At 41.2% G+C, this 17,914-nt stretch overlaps 1 protein-coding gene across 27 annotated transcripts in view; it reads right to left on the bottom strand.

The window, feature by feature from the left end:
* Positions 1-17,914, bottom strand: part of DLG2 (discs large MAGUK scaffold protein 2) — a 2,060,086-nt gene that overhangs the window by 56,547 nt on the left and 1,985,625 nt on the right. For 15 of the 27 annotated variants that reach the window (XM_086678461.1, XM_086678459.1, XM_086678458.1 and 12 more), the window contains 2 exons: positions 10,212-10,388; positions 867-942 (listed from right to left, as the gene is read on the bottom strand). In XM_086678461.1, the coding sequence (XP_086534587.1) occupies positions 867-942; positions 10,212-10,388 (253 nt within the window). Of the gene's footprint in view, positions 1-866; positions 943-10,211; positions 10,389-13,275; positions 13,420-17,914 lie in introns of all 27 variants that reach the window. The other 12 variants (XM_086678450.1, XM_086678456.1, XM_086678453.1 and 9 more) reach the window with 1 other exon arrangement.

The following is a 17,914-nucleotide window of genomic DNA, read 5'->3' on the forward strand; positions in this document are numbered from 1 at the left end:
TAGATGCACGAGAACATAATGTGAAGTGAAAGAAGCAGTCACAAAAGACTACGTGGTGTATAATTCCATTTATGTAAAATATCCAGAATAGGCAAACTATAGACAAAATAGTTTGGTAGTTGCCTTGGGCTGGGTAGGGTGGAGGTGGGGTGATGCTGGGGGCAATGGGAAGTGACTGCTACAGGATACCTGTATGGGGTGATCAAATGTTCTCAAAGTGACTGTAGTGATGATTTCATAACTAAATATACGAAAAAAAAAAAACTTTGGATGGTATACCTTAAATTAGTGAATTGTATGGTAGGTGAATTTTATCATCAAAACTGTTATTAAAAAAGATACATGTGTGTATAATACTTTAATTTTGAAGATTAAATTTGCCCTGTTAATTCTCTTCTATGTCTGTCACAACAATCCACGTATTCACTTAGATGATCTATCCACATATTTCCATGACCACTGTCTTAGCTTTGTCGTATGTAACAGACTAGACATACTGGTGATGAGCAGGTAGGTTTTTTTTATGAAACCCATCCTTTTAGAACATTTAATTTAAATGAAAAAAAATAGAGAAATGATAACACTAAACTACCCTTTTTCTCCTTCATTGTAATCATTACATCACCTTCATGAACACATCATTTCTGTGGACCACTAGCAGCTTTATCCCTAGTATTGAATATATTTACCATAAATCTACTTCCTGAGGGAATACACTATTGCTTTCAGTAGTACATTTATAACAGTACGCTACTACAGTACTCTGGTAGCTCCATAATTTCTTTGCTACTGAAAGTCTAAATGTTAATTATAATTAAACCCATGGCAACGGAGAGAACTTAATGTTTCAATTATTTTGTACTTACCCCTTTTGAATCAATCACTCCGGGTTTCGCATTAAACTTCACTGTCTTCAACCGGGCACGCTCCTTTCTTTCCACCCTAAAGAAAATTGAAAATAAAGAGTCACGTGGCAAGGCATTTATGATTAAGTTCCTTATTAAATGAAGAATATCTCCTCTTATCCTAAAGCTCAAATAAAATGTATTCTAAAATATTTCTGTTCCTTTGTTTGGTATAAAAAGTCTTGGTATAATGTCTCTAAGCAGCTAACACATCTCTTGAAACTTTTGTGTTACATGTACTGAGAGTCATAGTGATTGGGGAGGGGGGACAAAGGGAGAAAAACTAATATTTGTTACTTAAATGGCTGAATAAATCAACCAAATATCTATTATAATAAATCACAATCCATAGAGATGGACATGTAAAGTGGAGCCCAAGTAAACTTTTCTCTTCTCTGTTCCCCTCTGCAGGCCTTGTCTCTCCTACCCTTTTCTTCTCATTTCCTTTTTCTTCCCTTCCCTTTAGGAATGAACACTAGGGGATTTACCTTCACCTTAAAACCAAACATGTTATAGATAATCTTGAATTTTTCCTTTTCCCCAGTGCCATTTTCCTGTCATCTCTGCACATTTCATCATTGTACCTGCCACTTCATTCATTCATCAAATACTCATTGAGTGCCTATCCATGCATCAAGCAAGGAGCAGGGGAACAAAGGAAAAAAAAAAAAAACATCAAAAAGCATGGCTGTAATAAACACACAGGACTGTGCTTCTGGTAGGCACAGAGACATAAAGACAGACTGATAATGCTGCACTGTAAGACTGTTGACAGCAGTGGGGCTTGGGGGAGCATCTATCTCATTGGAGGGTGAGAAGGTGGGGTAGAAAGCATTGAGGTGGGCTTCTTGGAGGAGGTGTCAATTTGAGGGATGTCAAACTTGAAGGATGAGAAAGAGCTTGTCAGTAGGAAAAGTTTGGGGAGAATTTCCCAGACAGGAGGAACAACACATAGCATGACCTGAGGGTCTAAAAAAGCTAAAGACTTTGGGGAAGGTTCTGATACAGGCTATATACAGGATGGGATATGAGACAGTAAGACAGTGAAGCCTCCTTATACAAGATAACCATCTACACTAAGGACTGGGGCTTTAACATTTTTTCAAGTTTATTTATTTATTTTGAGAGAGAAAGCATGAGTGGGTGAAGGACACAGAGAGGGGGAGAGAGAGAATCCCAAGCAGTCTCTGAGTTGTCAGCACAGAGCCTGATGAGAGGCTCTAACTCACAAATCATGAGATCATGATCTGGGCCAAAACCAGGAGTTGGCAGCTTAACTGTCTGAGCCACCCGGGCGACCCGACTTGGGCTTTTTCCTTGGGGAATCCTCAGGAGTTATTAGAAGATATAATGTGAAGAAGTGATAGAACAGATTAACATTTTAAATAAATAACCCAGGTGGTGGAGGAAGATAGACTGGAAGAGGGAAGGGACTGTGGGAAGCAGGAAGTCCATTTAGAAGCTTTTGGCATTATCCAGGCAAGAAACAATGAAGTGGAGGAGAGGGAAGGGTTTGAGAAAGAGTAGTAAAGTAAAATTGGTAAGACTTGTGCCTATTTGAAGGATGGGGTGGAAAAAAGAGGAAAAGAGAAGCTAAGTACTTCCTTGATTTTTTGTTTTTTTGAGCCTCTCCAGTCAGACACGAGTACTCCTTCCTTTAAGATACAACAGTACTGGGGCGCCTGGGTGGCGCAGTCGGTTAAGCGTCCGACTTCAGCCAGGTCACGATCTCGCGGACCGTGAGTTCGAGCCCCGCGTCAGGCTCTGGGCTGATGGCTCAGAGCCTGGAGCCTGTTTCTGATTCTGTGTCTCCCTCTCTCTCTGCCCCTCCCCCGTTCATGCTCTGTCTCTCTCTGTCCCAAAAATAAATAAACGTTAAAAAAATTTAAAAAAAAAAAAAAAAAAAAAAAAAAAAAAAGATACAACAGTACTTATTTGTATCTTCATGTTGGTATTATCTCTTGTTCCCTTGTGTTTATTTTCACAGTGTACATACAAAGCTGCATGCTCCTTGAGGGCAAGTCCACATTCTCACTCTACAGCATATTGTAGTAAGACCTCAGTAAACAGCTGTTAACTAAAATAATATGCGGTGCATTGTTTTTTTTTATTTTTATTTTTATTTTATTTTATTTTATTTTTCAACGTTTATTTATTTTTGGGACAGAGAGAGACAGAGCATGAACGGGGGAGGGGCAGAGAAAGAGGGAGACACAGAATCGGAAACAGGCTCCAGGCTCTGAGCCATCAGCCCAGAGCCTGACGCGGGGCTCGAACTCACGGACCGCGAGATCGTGACCTGGCTGAAGTCGGACGCTTAACCGACTGCGCCACCCAGGCGCCCCGCGGTGCATTGTTTTAACTGGATTTTTTATTTAAATATGGCTGGCTCTAATTTCAAAAATGGGGAAAGAAAAGAGAGAGAGAAGAAAAACCCTGAATCTACAGAAATGAATGGTTTATGAAATCTAAATTATTCGTAGATCAATAATTAACAACATATTGCTTTTTAACTGAGAGCTCTTTTGTGTTTCCAGATGAAACACAGTGCAGATCAGGGTTTCTATAGTTACAGGGCAGAGTTTCAGGATATATTTCAGTGTGAGAGGAGAATATTTGAGTGGAAACAGCTGAACAAAAAATTTCATATCTAACCTCAGATATTAAAGCAATATGTTTCACTGAGAGTTTCTATTTGCACCCAACAGACAACAGTTGGGAACAGTACAAGGAAGACTTTGGATAAGGTAAGCTGCCAAGTGGAAAGATGTTCACTGAGAAAATGCCTGTTCTGAGCTACTTCAGCTTTTCTCAGTTTTAATCCAAGAGCAAATGTTAATTCATATTCATCTCTTCGAATCCTTCTAAAACTGTTGTTACAGCCCTGACTTTATCCTGGCTTCTTTGCATTAACCAGGCTGATTATGGAAAACACTAGTACATTAGATGATGCCAAAATGACACACAGAGGATACATGGTTTTGATCAGGCTATGCAAAAAATTCTGTCCAGACCGACAGAACTCACAGGGCTCCAAACATATATTAGGCTGAATTTGGGATTCTACTAACTATTTGGATAGACTATTCTAATTTTTACCCCCTGGATTCCAAGCTCAACCTTTTTTTTTAGATTTCTTAAGAAATGTCTCCATTAGGCCATCTTTAGTGGTTCATCCCTTAAATGGGTTGCAAAGAATGTTATGTCAGATGGACACACACACACACACACACACACACACACACCTGTTATTTGCTATGGTTTATGATTAATCTTCAAAGAGGCCATAGAAAAAAGTAAAAAACAATTTTTAAAGGTGGCAGGGTTTTGGCTCACTCATGGAAGTGAGGAAGTCGGAAAGTTTTGCTTTCTCTTGGGATTGAAAATTTCATTAGTCATGATAATGAGAATAATATAAGTGGTGGCTGAAGCTTTAACACATAATTATTAGCAAAAAGATTCCTTTACATTTATATCCTCTCATTTGGTTCCCATGATAATCAAGTGATGTAGGTATTACTGACCCCATTTTATGGCTGGGAAAGCTGACACTTGAAGCTTGCCAAGTTTAGGAAGTGGTAGGAATAAGGGCCTGAGCACACAGCTGCTAAAAGCTAACTTGACTGCCTCTCCACATCTACTTAGTTTGAGAAACAGCATTCAAGGATCTTCCACGGCTTTCTCCACAATGGGAATTCTCAACACAAATGAGATTTTGGATGGGTCATACACGGTTTTAAGGTCAATACAGTTCTTCGGAAGTTTTCATTAAGTTTTTCACAAATGATAACCAACCCCCCTCCCTTGAATCCCCATATCCCAAATGTCCTGAATTAAACCATAACTGAATGCAAGTGTATAATCATTGAGCTAACACCATACCATAAAAGGCTGGGCTTAAAGTTTAGAATAAATTTTAACACAGAAATTTAGGTTAGCTAAATGACTATGTGCAGCATTATAAATATTGAATTATATGATAAATATTGAATTAGTTTCTCTCCTTTGCAGTCTTTCTGCATTCACTGCAGGCCCATCATTGTCTTACTTTCCCTTCACAGAGGGCCATGTTGATTACCTCTTTCAGTGGTAGCAGTGACTGTGGCTTATGTTTTCTCCTAGCTACCACAGGCCCTTCCTCTCTTCTAGTGCTTCTTGAGATGCAAGAGGATAGTTTATCGCTCAAATGAGAGGTAGGGCTGGGAAATAGGGTTCTGTATAATGCTGTGTTCTTTCAGGCACTAAAAGCTCAAAATATGAAGAAAGGAAAACACCTATCATTTGAGCATGCACAAAGTATTCGATGTTGTACTTGGCCTATATTATCTATAACTGTACAATGATCCAGGGTCTAAGAAGGAGCTGGGCATAGAGTAGGTGCTTAATAAATCTTTGTTGAATGAATGAATGAATGAATGAATGAAAGCATGAATAAACCCTCAAGGAGCATTCTTGACTTGGATGTGAAAACTAAGGCTCAAGAATCAGGTGACTTGCCCACACAAATGGTGTTTTTCATAAAAAGTTATTTACCATTGCATGACTTTTTCACTTGGCAAGAGTCCTTATAAAAGTTTAGCATTACCTTCCTTAATTGTGTTACTAAGTAAGATTCCTTTGGTAGATATACATGATATTAAAGTCCTCAGATCTTTACCTAAGGAAATGGTGGACCACTTGTAGAGAAAGACTGAATTGAAATGAGAAGTACTACCTTACTTTTCTCACACTCAAGAGGCAAGCAATTAATTAGATTGTTTAAGCAGAAATAATCCTCTCCACCCTAGTCTGGTCACTGACCAAAATCCTGAAAATATAAACTGGATGGCAAAGTCTGAACAATCAATTCTGACAGCTAGCTTCTCCAGGGAGTTCCGAATAGTCATGCTTCAATGAGCCCAACTGTCTCCCTCTGCCCTCTCACCCATTCCCCATCTGGCATTTTCACGTTCTGGCCAAACACATAATGAGGTCAGGCTTGGAGCCCTGGATGGTGGGAACATCACTTGGTGCTGGGTGTTCCTGTGCTGTGCTCTACAAGGATGGAAATGTCACCCACGTTACTGGCCACAGGCTCACTGTGAAAGCTAGGTGCCTAAACCTTAACGCAATGCTAGCGACACGCTTGTTATCTGAGAACCCCGGTGGTCATCACTGAGGGGCAATGACTAAAGACTGGGATTAGCAGACTGTAGAAAAGCATCCTATCTTGGCGACTCACAAACTACCTAATCTCAGAAAGCAGTGATTCTATGCTAAGAGTCCAGGTTTTAAAGTCACACAAACCTGGTTTTGAACACTGCATTTGCCACTTACTCTCTGTGTGACTTGGGCAGGTCATTCAGCCTCTTAGGATCTCAGGATTCATGCTGGTAAACTTAGAATATTGACACAGACTTCAGAAAATTACGGTGAACATTAAATGAGGTAATATGAGAGAATTGGTTAGCACCGTGTCTGATACATATTAAGACCTCCTAATTGACAATTCTAATATACCCTTGGTGTAGTGGAAAGGCATGTGGTCTTGTTTTCAGAGAGACGTGGGTTCAGCCAGTGGCTGGTTGTGCATCCTTGGGCAAGTTACCTGACTTCTTGGACCCTTGGTTTCCTTACGAGGCTTTTGTGAAGATGAAATGAAATTATGTATTTGAAAGCACCTGGCACAGTACATGGCTGGTGCTATCATCCAATGGAATGCATCTCTCTGTCTGGTGTCCTTTCACATCCCTTTGCCCCTGCTATGGACTGAGTGTGTTTACCCAAAATTCATATGTTGAAGCCCTGGTGCCTAGTGTGATGGTATTTGGAGGTGGGGCCTTTGGGAGATAATTAGGTGGGGAAGATGGAGCCCTCATGAATGGGGTTAGTGCCGGTATAAGTAGAAACATGAGAAATGATCTCTCTGTTAGCCATGTGAGGGTACAGCAAAACGACCATCTGTACCCAAGGAAGAGGGCCCTCACCAGGAACCCAAACAGCCAGTGCCTTAAATTTGGACTCTCCAGCCTTCAGAACTGTGAGAAATAAATGTCTATTGTTTAAACCTTCCAGTCTATGATATTTTGTTATGGCGGCCCAAGCTGACTAGGACAAGTACCTTTAGTTACAAATAGCCCCCATTAACCTAATCACACTGTAGCTAGGCACGCTGTGTTGTCCCACAAATGTTGGGCTCCAGAGACAGTGACCTAATGACAGCGCTTGGCACACAGACACTGCTCAAACAATGTTTGCTGAATTAAATTTTGTCGAGTTTTATTTTTGTAACTTTGGGAGGAAGGATTACATATAAGTTAAAAGTATCAATTCTGTAGCCTGGATTCAAATCCCGGTTCTGCCACTTACTAGTTGGACAATTTCAGGCAAGTTAATTAACTTCTTTATGCCTCAACCTCCTGGTTTGTAAAATGGGCACAATCATAATATAACATCTCTCATAGGGTTATGATGAGGTTTAAATAAGTTCATTGTAAAGGGTTTAGAACAGTGCCTAGCATGCTCTTGGAGTATTTTGTTAAATAAAATTTCTTTATCATCTTCAAAAAAAAGGAGGAGGAAGGCAATAATTATCATACTCTCCATCTTGGTGTAATTGGGATGATTAAATGGAATCATCAATAGAGAAACATATTTGTAAAGGGTGAAGTCATGCCCTGATGTCACCCATTAAGAGATTTTCCCAGATGAGCTCTACTAGTTGAATTATACTCAGAAAAGGGACTATAAAGGAATTAAAGATTGAAAAATTAACCCCAATCTAATAGTAAATCATATTTGAGCAGCTCCCACTTATTCTGAGCTGTTGTTGTAAGATGCTGAATGTAGTGTGAAATGAGAAAGCCTCATTTAAAAGTAAAATATTAAAGAACAGGCCTAGGACAGGCTCATGACAGATTGTGTGTGTGTGTGTGTGTGTGTGTGTGTGTGTGTGTGTTTTATTTTAGAGGGAGAGAGAGAGAGAGAGCAAGCAAGGGAGAAGGAGAGAGAAAGAGAGAGAGAGAGAGAGAAAGAATGAATCCCAAGCAGGTTCCAGAGCCTGACATGGGCCTCGAACCCATGACCCTGGGATCATGACCTGAGCTGAAATCAAGAGTTGATGTTCAACTGACTGAACCACCCAGGTGCCCCTCATGATAGATTTTAAAGTCCATGCATAAGAACTCTTTATGAGGTAGGATTATAAGTGATTTTTATTTCTTTTTTATACTTTTCAAAAATTTCCCATTTTTCTACAATGAAATGTGTTACTTTTATAAACACATAAAACAATAATGATAACATTTTTAAAAAAGATTTAAAATCCTAAGGAGAAAGTTGACAGAAACTCATTTATAGCCATAAGCACACCCACACGTACACACACATGCACACACATGTACACACATATGGAGGGGGAAGCTACTGCAGCATTCATGAGATAGAATGCAAATACATGTCAACATTAGAGTCACTAGACAAACTTCTTTTTCAGGCTAGCTGTAGTATGGTTGTTAAGGTGGTTTTTATCCAAACTAGGGGAGAAAGCCAACTTAAGAATGACCACCAGCAGGTAGAAAATTACCTCAAGAGGCATAGCACTGGGAATGTTCCTTGTGGGGAAAATGATGTGTAATTGAACAAATGAAGGGCTACTGACAAGACTGGTTAGAATCACAGAACCTCTGGGTTGGAAAGGGCCCGAGAAATCATATAGTTCAACACTCTATCCAAACCTCGAATCCTCGATGCTAGATCTTCTATTACCAGAATCACCTGGATGGATTTACAAACACATTCAGATTTCCAGGACCCCCTCCAGATGGACTGAGTTAGAATATGTGTGTGTGTGTGTGTGTGTGTGTGTGTGTGTGTATGTGTGTGTGCATGCACCCACAGGCACACATGGAGCGGAGGGTCAGAGAGGGAGGGAACAGGCACATCTAAGCTATTTTTTAATATAAAAATTTTTAAATATTTATTTCTGAGGGACAGAAAGAGAGACAGAGTGTGAGCAGGGGAGGGGCAGAGAGAGAGGGAGACACAGAATCTGAAGCAGGCTCCAGGCTCTGAGCTGTCAGCACAGAGGCTGACGCGAGGCTCAGACTCATTAGTCGTGAGATCATGCTGAGCCACCTAGGTGCCCCATATCTAAGTTTTTATAAAGCTCCCTTGTTATGAAAACTATTGTTCTAGTTTGCTATCTTCCCAGGTAATCCATACCATCGCTACACAGCTGACTAGTAAAAGAATTTCTTTAAAATAAGCTGAAATCTATTCCTTCCTTGACACCCCACTTTCGTCCTTGGGGCCATATTCAAGAAGATAGCTCTTTCTTCTACAGAGCAGCTTCTCAGACAGCTCTGATGGATTAAATCAAAGCAGACCAAAATGCGTGTTGCCTTGACTTTTTTTTTTTTTTTAAGTAAACGGAAATGGAGAAACAGAATATAAACTAGTGCGGAGAGTCCATGCTTTGAATATATAACCTTTGAGAAAACACTACAAGCCATAGTTTAAACTCAGAATGTCCTCTCAAAGCAATGTCAGGCAACTATTCTGTGCCAAAAGGATGCTGGTGGGAAGGAAATTCCCCCATGGTGGTGATGACTGGAAGCTACTGGGACACATGGGAGAGGTGGCTGTTCTGAAGTATATTCCTGCCTTTCAAAAGCATAGTGGAAAAAAGGCTTGGAAGAGAAAGAGCATGGTGCTCTTGACATACAGAACTGATTATCTGAGTGAAAGTGGGAGTTGTGGGGTGGGTGGGGAAAAGGAGTAAGGAAAACAGTAAGTGATAAACCCTGTCTTAGGCCTCACCCAGATGTTCCACAGCTCATATTCCAAGCATCTGAATTTGGCATGAAGGGTTTTAATTTTTCCCCCATCAGTAGTTGAAGGTAATACATAGCTAGGACCTTTTATTAGTAAATCATACTTTATGTGGCTTTCACCTGACCTTTCTGTAAAGCTATCTGGTAAATCTGAACCTCTGGAATAACACCTCTGAGTGTTTAAATCCGCATACATGCTAAGATAATCTTGAACATGTGGATGCTGGTAAATGTTTTAGGGAGGTGGTTGAAGCAGATCCCTTTTCTTGCTTTATGTCTTATCAGAGTCACCAGCTTTTGTAAATCCCTAACATGAAAAGAACAAGAATACTTAATTCATGTCACCTGTCACCACTGACAATTTCCCTGCAGACTGACTATCCCACTCAAATGGTTATTTTATAAACAGTTTGTCTTATCTTCATCTTCCCTTATTTCCACTCCCTGGATAGCTAAAATGCATACAGTCTGAAATAGAAAAGGCAATTCTTACCTCCGTTTGCTAGGGATGACCCCCATCTCTTCACTGTCCCCCTCCAGTGTGACTCTTCTGGCTTGCCACCACTCATCATCTGAGGCGTTGATAACATGGAGAATATCTCCATACTTAAAACTAAGTCCTTGACTTGGCAGCCCACTGTCCTTGCTCTTGTCATAGTCAAACATGGCTCTGTAGAAATGACAAGAGAGAACTTTGTTAAGAACCTCTGGAGCACAGATTTCGGATTCATCATTTCGATTACCAAGTCTTGCCCTGAGAATCCATCATCCATTTGATACCAGCTCCGAGGCCTGACTCCCAGGACTGCAGTCCACATTCCCACTGCTGTGGTCACCAGTTAACATTGGTTCCTGCTTTTCCTTGGAGGCTGCAGGGACAGCCTACAGACTCCTAAAGCTGGGGTACTGCTTCCTTTCTTGGGGACCATCATATGTGGCAAGGTGATAATGGGAGATGTGGAAGCACCTGAGATGTTTTCCCTCCCACTACAATTGAAATTTAAAAGTCACTAAAAAGAAGGAAATAATGAAGAGAAACATGGGCATCTTTGTGAATGAAACATTTTGTGCTATGAACAAATCCTCTCAGATGTATGTATCAGTTCACAGAACTCTTTCTTTTATAATAGGGAGAAACGGTAACAACTTAAGTGCCCACCCATAGGTGACTGTGATCCTTCCACCCACTGGACTACTGGACCATTACTGAAGTAGAAACGTTGCAGTTCCATACCTATATTGTGAACCTGAAACTAATATAACCTGTATGTTCATTGCACAGGAATTAACATTTTTAATAAATAAACTGCAAATTAAAACCACAAAAGCATAAATAAAAAATAAAACAAATTGAATGGTTGTAGAGGTTAATAAAATAACATGAATAAGTGGTCAAAATGCAACAATAAAAATATAATTACTCCTATGTTTATGTGTATGTATATAGATAGATCAAAATTATATGGATAAGACAAATCTTTTTGCTTCCACAGAAGGCTAAGCCTACTTCAGCACTGCATTCATCATTCTGAATTGTAATTCTTGCTTTATGTACCACGTTTCCCTCACTAAAGGACACGTTCCCTTTGCTGAACACTCTTATACGTATAGATTGGTGGGGCAAGGGAATTGCAAATAGAATTGAAATGATCGCCAAGACCTTAGTAGCTAGGTGTTGCCTTAAGTAGCTGACAGTTTGTCTCAAGTCTTAGATTGCCTACCTCCTCTCATATCCCCCTGCCCTCACAAACCACCACTGTACACATACAATTTCTCAGGAGAAGCAGATTTTGCCACCTCTCTGCTTATTTCCCTTTGATTCCATTCTGAGAATTTCCTTAGAGCATAACCACTATGCAAGCAAAATTAGATAGATCTGGGGAACAGATTTTTCTAAGATCACTGAGGACCAAGTATGGTTCCTTTCCTTTCTTCTTCTTTTCCCCCCCTCTCCTCATGAAAGAAATGTCACATCTGCTGTCATGGCAACCAAAAAGAGCTGAAGACAGCATGTAGAACTCTCAAATACGGTAGAAAAATCTGAATTACTTGCAACACAGCTCTGTCTTCCATGAACTCTGTACCCAAGTAATGGAATAGGAGGAGAGTTTCTCCGTCTAAGTTCCCAGAATGACTCATTTCCACCTTGACCATCTGCATCTTCCCTACTGAAGACTTTGGCAAAGCTCTACCCAGGTGAAAGGGGGTTGAGAGAGGGCAGAGGTCCACTTCTGACACTGTCACTTCTCTGGCTGGGTGGTGTGACATAAATTAATTAACACTCATGAGCCACAGGTTTTTGTAATGCAAAATTAGTCCAATAACTACTTTCAGACAGAGCTGCTATAAGCATTAATAAGACATATGAGGCAGCCAGCTCACGGTGAGTGCACTGTAGCAGCGTGTAGCAGAGCGGTTAAGAATAGACTCAGGGGTCACACTGTCACGGTCATTTCCTGATTCTACTGCTTCTTACCAGTTATATAGCTGGTTTTCTGCATAAGCTACTTAACCTTTCTGAGGCCTCAGATTTCTCATACATAACAGTTATGATGACAACAGCAATGGTAACAGTACCCCCATCATAAAATTGTTGCATGGATGGAATGTCACGTAAGGTAATACATGTGAAATAGAGCACGCACAGCAATGCCTGGCACATAGTGACAATCATCAAGTTTCAACTGTTATTATTTTCTTCGCTGTCCCCTTTGAGTGGATATCCATAAAAATCCTTTCTATAGATTCTACTCTGGGTTAACATAGTAAGCTTGAGACTGCTATCCTTAAAAAAAAATTTTTTTTAATGTTTATTTATTATTGAGAGACAGAGAGAGACAGAGCTTGAGCAGGGGAGGGGCAGAGAGAGAGGGAGACACAGAATCTGAAGCAGGTTCCAGGCTCTGAGCTGTCAGCACAGAGCCCAACATGGGGTTTGAACTCACAAACTGAGATCATGACCTCAGCCGAAATTGGACACTTAACCGACTGAGCCACCCAGGCACCCCAAGATTTCTATCCTTAAAAGACCTTCCTACAAGGGTGGCTCATGGCTGACATCTGGGAAATTAGATTTTGGTTCTATTTCCCATTAAGAATGGCTCACGATGCCTAAACTGTGTATAAACAACATTTAAGGTGAACATTTGTTTTTCTTCTGTGAATCTGGAATTGTGGTATGTGCCAGGCAGAAGGTGACTACATTACCAGTCCCCCATATAAACCCTGGACCGTGAGGGGCGCCTGGTTGGCTCAGTCAGTTAAGCGTCCGACCTCAGCTCATGTCAAGATCTCACGGTTCATGAGTTTGAGCCTTGCATCAGACTCTGCTGTCAGCACAGAGCACACTTTGGATCTGGATCCTCTGTCTCCTTCTCTCTCTGCCCCTCCCCCCCCCTCTTTCTCTCACATACACACACACACACACACACTCTCTCTCTCTCTCTCTCACTCTCAAAAATAAACAAACATAAAAAAAGATAATAAAAATAAAACACACCCCCCCCCCCACCGAACTTTGAGTCTTTAATAAGCTTCCTTGTAGACAACATTTATACCTGCTGTCACAATTTGTTGCTGGAGGAATTAGGCATGTCCCATGTGACTCCACTGGGAGAAGGCTCTTGGAAGCTTGCGCCCAGTTTCCTCTGGATTTTGTCCCAAGCTCCTTTCCCTTTGCTGATTTTGCTTTGTGTCCTTTTCTGTAATAAATCATAGTCCTGAGTATGTCTATGCTGAGTTCTGTGAGCCTTCCCAGTGAATCATCGACCCTGGGAGTTTTCTTGAGGGTCCCCAACACTCTATAGATTGCAAATCATTTTCATATACACTACCTCATCTGTGACTCAATCCATTCTGATAAAGAATGTATGATGGATACAGCATTATCCCCTTTTTACAGATGAAGGATAGACTAACCTCAGCATACATGGCTTAGGGTCAGCAACTTCAGGCTGCAGCTTGGGTCTCCTGACCCAGAGTCCTGCTACAATGCTCTTCAACTTGTTCTCCATGACCCCCTCCCCCGAAATCTGAGAGGTGGTGACAAGGTGGCAAGGATAATAACCATGATGGCTACCACTCCTTATGCTCATATTAGGTGCCCTGGCACTTTGTATCCATTGTCTTATTTGACATCATAACAACCTGAAGGTAAAAATTAGTATCCTCATTTTACAGATGAGGAAAGGAAGCTCAGGACGGTAGGGCACCTGCCCAAGGTCACATGTACACATGTGGTGGAGACTGCACCTAGAATATGGTCTGTCTGGCTCCAAAATCCATGTTCTTGGACATTTCATTGTGAGGCTCAGTTTTCCAGCCTGTTATCCTCTGGTCTTGCTCACAATTTAGCAGTACCAGGAGTTTTTATCCTCCCTTCAGGGGTGACCATCCTCTCCCACCCTCCCCCCCAAATCCCCAAAGCTCCCTTACTGATCACTTCTTGTCCCAGTATTTTTTTAAAACAAATTTTAAATGTTTTATTTACTTTTGAGAGAGCACAAGTGAGGGAGGGGCAGTGAGAGGGGGACAGAGGATCCAGGGCGGGCTCTGCACTGACAACATCGAGCGATTTGGGACTCGAATTGCAAGACCATGACCTGAGCCTAAGCTGGATGCTCAGCTGATAGGTGTCCCTATCACAGTGGTTTTTTTTTTTTTTTTTTTTTTAGTCCTAAGGGTCTTTGAACCTCTGGTTTAGCACCAGGCTCTTTATGGATGTCAAGCCATCAGGAAAACTGGCAGGTGGCTGCCAAGAAGGCAGGCTCTAGGGTGAGACTGCTTGGGTTTGCAACTTTTTGACCATGTGAATTTTAAGCAAGTTACTTTGCTTCTCTGGGCTCCAAGTTTTCTTAACTGTAAAACTGGCACATAATAACAGCACCTACCCCAAAGGGATGTGGTGAGGATTAAGTAAAATAATATATGGAAAGTACTGTAACAGCAGCCTGGCACTAGTGATTGCTCAATAAATGGTAGTTACTATTACTCTTATAATTGTTTTTCTGAAAAATGTGATGGCCTTGACTCAGTGAATCTGCTGGGACTGTGGCCCTTAGTAGCTGTCTTGTGGACTGTGTACAAAAAACATCTAAAATATCTCTCCAACCTCAGAGTCCAGTTCAGCCCTGGGCACAGAGTAGACCCTCAGTGTCAGTCCGTGAAAATGTTTCAGATGAACTTTGAAAGCCCCGCTTCTCTCAAGCCTGTGTCCTCATGTGTAAGGGAGGGGAGTAGAGACTGTTCTGGTGGTCCTCACCGGGCCAGACATTCAATCTACTGTGCTCTGTTCTAATTCCCAAGAATCCTGGAGGGAAGGTTTCCCACTCCTGCCTTCAGCCATAGGTATCCTCGCAGAAGGGGCTCACAACACGTTCTTCCCGAGTTCTGTTTATCTCAGACAATCTGCCACTCTAGGATTACATGGATTTCAGACTTGTCAGGCCCCTGAAAACAAGCAGACGATACATTTCAGTGGCTTCTGGCTCCTTTGGATATTAATGGATCTTCATGTCTGGGAAAAATGTTACAGTGCCCCATCACCTAATTTAAAAAGCGGTAAGCTGTTTTTAATTTGTTTTATGTGCTAATTCATCAGAGCAACTTTTATAAAATGCCATTAAGACTCACACTTTCCACCCAGGGTGTTTTTAACAAGTCCATTAGACAAGTAGAATTAGACAGGAATAATGCAATGACTCTCCCATCCCTCCTGCCCCTCCTGCATTTCACCATGCGGTGGCCCTTTGCCAACTGGGGAAGTCTAATAAGGGAAGTGAAGAGCTGCTCGTTCTCATGGCTGTGTCACATGACTGAGACACTTGACAATTGATGGAATTTGTGCTTCTTAAGTGGCCTACAACGTGTGAAAGACTATATTTTTACCTCATCCAATGTACTGGCCAGGCAAGGCAGCATCTGGATTATATGCCAAGCTTTGGAGAGAGAAGAGACCTAGGTTATGTCCCAACTCTGCCATTCCTGCTTGTGAATTTGGGGCATGTTACTTAACTTCCTAGATGATCTCTTCACCAGAGATCATCATTCCATCAACTATGAAATGCAGAGAATGATGGTTTTAAGTCAAAAGATTGTTATGAAGATATCACTCTAGGGTGACGCATGAGAAATGCCCAACACACACACAGAATGAGTTCCACTTTGTTATTATTCTGACAACAATTTTGCCAGGTAAGCCTTTTTTATCTCATAAAGGAAATGAGACCCAAGGAGCTGAAATGAAAAAAAAGCTAATAAGTAGCAGAACCAGGATTCAAATATAGATAGATGTGTCTGAATCACAAGCCCATGCTCCTGACTGTAGAATTCAGCCTGGAATTCCTGATAAGGAATGTTGTCCTTAGACCTCATCTCCAGAGATTTCATGATTTGGTGATTGCATTTATAATGACACCATGGGCTAGACATGAGGGGAGAGGCATGAGTAGTTTACTGAGTGCACAGTTAGTTCTCACAACTACCTCACAGTACATGGATTAGCCTTGTACTGCAGATGAGGAAATATAGACTTAAGCAATATGCCCAGTGACATACCAGCTAGCAAGTGATAGGGCGGGACTGAATTCAAGACCTGTTTGCCTCCATCATTTATGTTATTAAAAGCAAGTTGCCATATTTAAAAGCCTTGAACTAAAGCCTAATTACCAGTTGAAAAATCCAAAACCAAAAACCAAAAACACCCCCCAAAAACCTAACCCTCCCACCTCCAAAAAACCCTGTCTGACTCTAAGGCTTGTGGACTTGCTACACCAACCCATGTGTTGTTTTTGCAAGGAACCCTCTCCAATCAAAACCACCCGTATTCTCTATTGGGCTTAGACTGCAGTAATATTTAATAATCATGGACCATAAGAGCACATGTGTTCTCTGTGTTGTTCAGAGGACTGAATTTTGGCTGACCCACTTTAAGGCTGGTATAGCAAAGAATCACAAGGATGAAGAGAACCCCCAGGACCATGCTGGTAAGAACTGGAAAAATTACTTGATGTGTCTTGTGGTTATCAAAAATATGGTAGGGAAAATAATTCCCTAACCCCTTCTTTGCAAGGATGTCCACACCTCAATCCCCAGAGCCTGCAAATATGTTACCTTATGTGGCAAAAGGGATTTGCAGATATTATCAAAGTTAAAGGTCTTAATATGGGGAGAGTATCCATGATTATCTGGGTGGGCCCAATCCAATCACACGAGTCCTTAAAAGTAGAAGAGAAGGCAGAAGAATAGGTCAGAGAGCTGTGACATGAGGGGTACATGACTGCCATTACTAGATTCGAAGATGGAGGAAGGTAATTTGTCATGGCAGCAGTAGAAAACTAATAACAGAGGACAAGGAAGAAGATGGTTTACCAGAAGGCAGGTAGAAGGCAAAGGCTACCAGTTTGATGATCCTGTTGAAGATTCTTTGGAATAAAAACAACTACTCAACAACTATAATAACAGCCCACTAAATGCCTATTATTGGCCAGCCATGTGCAAAGTACCTTTGTTTTACATAATTTTATCTTACTGAATCCGTGTAAATAGCTTATAATAGAAGTATGATGATTTCTACTTTGCAGATAAAAAAACATAAGGCTTTGATTTGTTAACACTTATACTTTATCCAATTATCACAAAAACCCTATGAGATAAATACTATTGTTCTTATGTTCAAATAAGGAGACTGAGGCACAGAAGTGCAGCCTTTCCTTTCTCTGAGGTCGTAAAGCACTTTGCTTGCACCTCTCTTGGGAAGCCTACAATGTCCAGTCTTGAATGGGAATGTGTTTTACCTCCTTTATTGGATTAAAAGCTACTGAAGGTCAGAGGCTCCCGGGTACAGCTTCTGCACAGAGTCTTTGTAGATGCTTTATAAATGAACAAATCGAGGTGCCTGGGTGGTTCAGTTGGTTGTCTGACTTTGGCCCAGGTCATGGTTTCCTGGCTCGTGAATTTGAGCCCCACGTCAGGCTCTGTGTTGACAGCTCAGAGACTGGAGCCTGCTTCGGATTCCATGTCTCCTTCTCGCTCTGCTCTCCCCAACTTGTGCACACATGCTCGCTCTCTCTCTCTCTCTCTCACAAAAATAAATAAAGTTAAAAAAAATAATTGAACAAATCAACCAGTAGGTTACTTCCTTCTGTGCTGTGAACTTGTTTGGGCTACAGAAGACTTTGTTTCCATGACAAATTTAAG

This window comes from Puma concolor, chromosome D1 (assembly GCF_028749965.1).
Source record: "Puma concolor isolate L17-30 chromosome D1, mPumCon1.1.hap2, whole genome shotgun sequence".
Lineage (NCBI taxonomy): Eukaryota > Metazoa > Chordata > Mammalia > Carnivora > Felidae > Puma > Puma concolor.